This window comes from Clinocottus analis, unplaced genomic scaffold, assembly GCF_023055335.1.
Source record: "Clinocottus analis isolate CAN_PGR_092001 unplaced genomic scaffold, fCliAna1.0.p SCAF_9, whole genome shotgun sequence".
In the NCBI taxonomy this organism is placed as follows: Eukaryota; Metazoa; Chordata; class Actinopteri; order Perciformes; family Cottidae; genus Clinocottus; species Clinocottus analis.
The window spans coordinates 1,777,501-1,782,500 of NW_027176251.1; the positions used below are offsets into that span (position 1 = coordinate 1,777,501).

At 44.2% G+C, this 5,000-nt stretch overlaps 1 protein-coding gene across 1 annotated transcript in view; it reads right to left on the reverse strand.

Annotated features, from left to right (window-relative positions):
- Nucleotides 1-5,000, reverse strand: part of si:dkey-22o22.2 (neural-cadherin) — a 54,597-nt gene that overhangs the window by 27,912 nt on the left and 21,685 nt on the right. Inside the window, exon 2 of the mRNA XM_068569701.1 lies at nt 2,156-2,344. Within this exon, the coding sequence (XP_068425802.1) occupies nt 2,156-2,344 (189 nt within the window). The remainder of the gene's footprint in view (nt 1-2,155; nt 2,345-5,000) is intronic.

The window sequence follows — 5,000 nt, forward strand, 5'->3', positions numbered from 1 at the left end:
ATCTATTTATTTATTTTAACCCACGCCAGCCCTGAGATGCAGAAAAAGAGACGTGAAGGTGGAGGAGGAGAAATGATTAAAGGACGAGGACGCACGAGGGAGCGAGGGAAGGAAGTGAGGATGGATGAGAGGAGGATGTTAAAAGAGGAGTAAAGGAGGAGCAGAATCCCCAGCTGGTGACCAGAGGGGTTTGAACCAGCAGCAGCTGCATCCAACCTGTCAATCATCTCCTCCCGCTCCGTCTATTTATGGAGATCATCGCTGAACAACTTCCTGTTTGGTTTTCACTGCTGATTGCAGAACGAAAGGCTCTGATTGGTCGGTTTAACAGTCACTCACCCAGTGAGAATGTGTTGCACGTAGTTTGGGATTGTTTGAAGATGACAGTTGTTAGCTTAGCATAAGAGGTAATACGACAGGTGAATGGATAGAATCTTGCTAACATTAAGACAATTATTTCATACATTTCCAGAAGAATAAATCTAAACAATAAAAGCAGTCAGGTTCAAAATCTGGTTTAATTTTGTCAAAGGAAAATTTATGATATCTCTTTTTTTACATAAATCAGTTAATACTGTAGTTTCCTCCATGTTTTATTAATAAATGTAGTATAAATAAGGTTAGGAATGCGAAGAGAAGTTTAGTGACATCATGATGGAGACTCTACAGTTAAAACATGACCTCATAGACATCACCGAGACATTTATTGTGTTACAAGTTATATGAAATGTTATGTTTACATATGCAAATGAGGCTTCATGTAGTGGTGACTTTAGGTGAATTTAGTAGAAATCTACAGATGCAAACAGACAAAAGTATAAAACAAACGCTTTATATACTTTTAGAATGAAAGACCAAAGTCTCTCAAAGAGAAGAACAGCAGATGAATCAAAGCAGATGGAACAAACTTTTTTCTTTTTAAAGAAGCACTTCTCCTCCGCTGTAAACTTAAGAGAGTAAAATCACATTAAAGCTTCTAATTGGCTTCACACACACACACACACACACACACACACACACACACACACACACACACACACGACGTGAATATATTTTCACATTGGCACGATATTAAAAAGCATTTTTAATGTAAATTATTGGATTATTCGTGGGTACACATGTAGTCACATTACGCCAAAGGGAAGTCAGAGGCTCTTAATATGAAAGCATTGGAAATTAGCTCTCAAAATATCTCTCCTCCTTTCCGCTGGAATAATGTAAAAAAGAAAGAAAAAAAACAGAAATGAACAGCCACCGGCGCCCACCCTCCCACTCGCTGCCTCTCCAGAGACTTCCCTATTATTCCCGAATCGGGGAGCTTTCTTCGCCCCGGGGGAGCGATTAACAGCGCGGCGCCGTTTATGTGCCGTTTTTTAAATATTTGTTTCTCCCTCTCACACTTGACGGTAATTGAAAATCAACAAGTCAAGTTTTTATTTATAAATCCTTTGAACAAAACAGGTTTGTCACAGAGTGAGCGGCGGCCGACCTGATTACAGATACGAGCGGGAGATAAGAGAGCAGGCTTCAGGAAAATATGTGAGGAGGAGGTTCGGTTGCGGTAGGTAACACGTTTTTACAGTCACAACAAATATCATTAGAGAGGTAAATTTGGATCTTGAAACATATTTGATGTACTTTGAGCTTTGATCGTCATCATCAAAGGGTCTTAAAACCATCAAGAGGCAATCTTGGTTCTTTAAAGTAAAGTTTATGCTCCTCTGGTTCTATAGAAGTTCATGATTCATGTGTTAAAGCTGCATTCTCTCTGCTGACCACCAGGGGGCGACTCCTCTTGTTGTATAGAAGTCTATATAAATGACTCTACTTCTTTCTTTATGTATTCCTTCAGTAAACATTGTAAACATGAGTTTCTAGTTTCAAGTCTTCTTCCATACAGCGTGATGTTTATTTAGTAAATTCTGGTCATTTAGAGTCAAACGGACCATGAAGCAGGGCGCTTTAGCTGTGCCGCTACAGGGTGATTGACAGGTCGACACCAGAGACGTAAGCGGCGTCTCTAGGCCACTCCTCTTCAGTCCATATATGGTCACTTATTGTTCACTGGTTGCAAAAAACAAGATGGCGTCAGCCGAAGCCTCCGGTTCTTTCACGTAAGAGAAGTGGAACATAAAAGTCTAAACAGTCTACTCACTGTCCAGCAGGAGGAACTGGGTTTGTCCGAGCGTCTCGTCTCGTTGCCGCACCGACAGTCGGTACACCACGGAGCCGGGCGCGGCGTCGGGCCCCACGGCGCCCAGGTACGGCGAGGGGAACATGGCCCACTGCAGGTCGGCCTGGCCGGGCGCGCTCAGAGTCAGCCTGCACAGGTACCACTCCTCACCTGCAGGAGGCAGAAGAGGATGAAGAGAACGATGAAGGACATCAGAGACTTCATCAAGTTTACGGTCGTAAAAAGAACAAAAACAAAGCGTTAAAAGTTCAATAGCTGAGAGGACGTTCAGTAAGGAGCTCATTCGTCCTGTCAGAGCGCCAAAAGTGTCTGAATATCAACAAAGTAGAAACAATGAGGTCGTGAACCAAATCGACCGGTACCCAGCGGCTGCTAACCTTGCTAACGCAACACTGCAAGTCAGAATCAGAACCAGTTATTTACCAGGTATGTTTACACAAACTATGATTTTTTCTTGGCAGGAGGTGTATAACATTAGAAGAGACAATCAACAACAACAACAACAACAACAACAACAGTGCAATAGATATAAAACTAAGTATTTAAAAAAGTGCTCAGACAACCAGATAACAGTGATGTAACCATGCTAACGCAACACGGGATGTAACCATGCTAACGCAATAATGTATGGAACTATACTCCAGGTCACAGTGGCACATTTTATCGCCATTTTGAGCCAATATTTTGCGCATCGAGGTGTTTTTTTTTTTTAAATGTGTGTGTATTTCCTGCTTCATGAGATCTGGAAGGAACTGTTGCTTTGTGTACTTTGGTTGTGGTTCTGTTCGGTTAGTTCGTCGCGCAGCTTCGTTAGCTAAGCTAGCGTCGCGGCATGAAAGCCGAGCCTCTCTCATCCAAAAAGGGACAACGTCTCAGAGAAGAAGAAAAACAAAACAACAACAACAATATCCATGCCGTGTTTTCTTGTTTCTCATCTTTTCGACTCGACGAGGCGAGGAAGCCGAGCGGCTCCTCCAAAATAAAACAACGCAACTTTCAGAGGATCACACGGCGGCGGGAACTCCCATTCGCCCAGTCAGAAATACACATGTGTTTGTCTTCTTCTTCTTCTTCTCCTTTGTTTCTTCTTCACGTCTTTCGTCTCCGCGTCGTCGGCTTCTGAGGAGGGATTTGTTCGGTTTGAAGGTTGCTGTTGTTTTTGGCTCTTTTGTTTCACGGCGGTGAGGAGAGACAACACAAAGAAGAGAGAGAAGTTCACTTCAGAGTGAGAGAGGAGGAGGAGGAAGAAGAAGAGGAGGAAGAGGAGGGAGTGAAGGTGTGAACACAACTGTGTCTGTGTCTGTCTTTTTATATCGTCTCTGAAGGTTTGTCAACACACTGAGGAGAGGGGGAGGAAGAGGAGAAGAGGAGGAGGAGGAAGGGGTGATGGAGGAGGAGGAAGAGGAGGAGATGGAGGAAGATGAGGAGGAGGATGGAGAAGAGAAGGAAAAGCGATGACGACAAGGGAAGAGGGGCACAGGGAAGAGAAGAAATATAAATGTGGAAGAGGAGGAAAAGAGATAAAGGAGACAAAGAGGAGCTGAAAGAGTGCGAGGGGACAGGGAGGAGGAAGAGGAGGAGGAAGAAGAGGAGGAAGAGGAGCGATGAGGAGGGTGAAATTTAAAAAGAGTGTCAGGAGGAAACAAAAGGATTGACCTTTAAAAACACAAAGTAAAGAGGAAGTAGGAGAAGAAGAGGAGGAGGATGGGGGTGATGAAGGAGAAGAAGAGGGTGATGAAGGAGAAGAAGAGTCTTCCAGCTCGCTGCTCCTCTTCTTCAGTCAGCTCATGAAATCCAGAATAATAACTTCTATTCCCGTCTGAAGCTTCACGTATGAAATGAAACGAGTCTCGTTATCACGATGACATCAACGTGTCACATGAGGAGGAAGAGGAGGAAGGAAGAGGAGGGAGGAGACGTCACACATGTGTTTATGTAGAGGAGAAAGAGGAAGATGAGGGAGAAAGAGGAGGGAGGAAGAGGTCACACATGTGTCTATGAAGAGGAGAAAGAGGAAGAGGAGGGAGAAAGAGGTCCCACATGGCCCTGACGAAGTTACTGTGAGCATTGATGGCGCAGCTACATCGTTAGCGTAGCTTAGCACCGACTGAGCCAAACCCCATGCAGAAAACAAGCGTTTTAAAAGTTGTCCGGTCCCTCTGAGCTGCGCCCCCAGCGGCCTCCTCACACCTCAGCATCCGCTTGTATCCTTCCACTCGGCCTCCTCGCCGCCTGAAGCCGGTGAACCGATCCCCGACGCTCGGGCCCTCGCTGAACACCGGCGCAGGCATGCGCACTTAAAGGGAGGGGCCCGCAGCGAGGAAGAGGAGTGGAAGAGGACGAAGAGGGCTGAAGGAACCTGAACGCTTAAAGCTGCTTAAAGCGCGCGCAACGAGCGTGAAGGAGGCGCAGACGCTCCTGTCTTCAGGAGAGAACTCTTCGTCACGATGAAGACTAGTTCACAGTGTCTCGTTCTGTATATTTTCTATGTTCTGTATGTTCTATGTTTTGTATGTTCTGTATGTTCTATATGTTCTGTATGTTCTGTATGTTCTATATGTTCTGTATGTTCTGTATGTTCTGTATGTTTTATATGTTCTGTATGTTCTGTATGTTCTGTATGTTCTATATGTCCTGTATGTTCTGTATGTTCTGTATGTTCTATATGTTCTGTATGTTCTGTATGTTCTGTATGTTTTATATGTTCTGTATGTTCTATATGTCCTGTATGTTCTGTATGTTCTGTATGTTCTATATGTTCTGTATGTTCTGTATGTTTTGTATGTTTTATATGTTCTGTACGTTC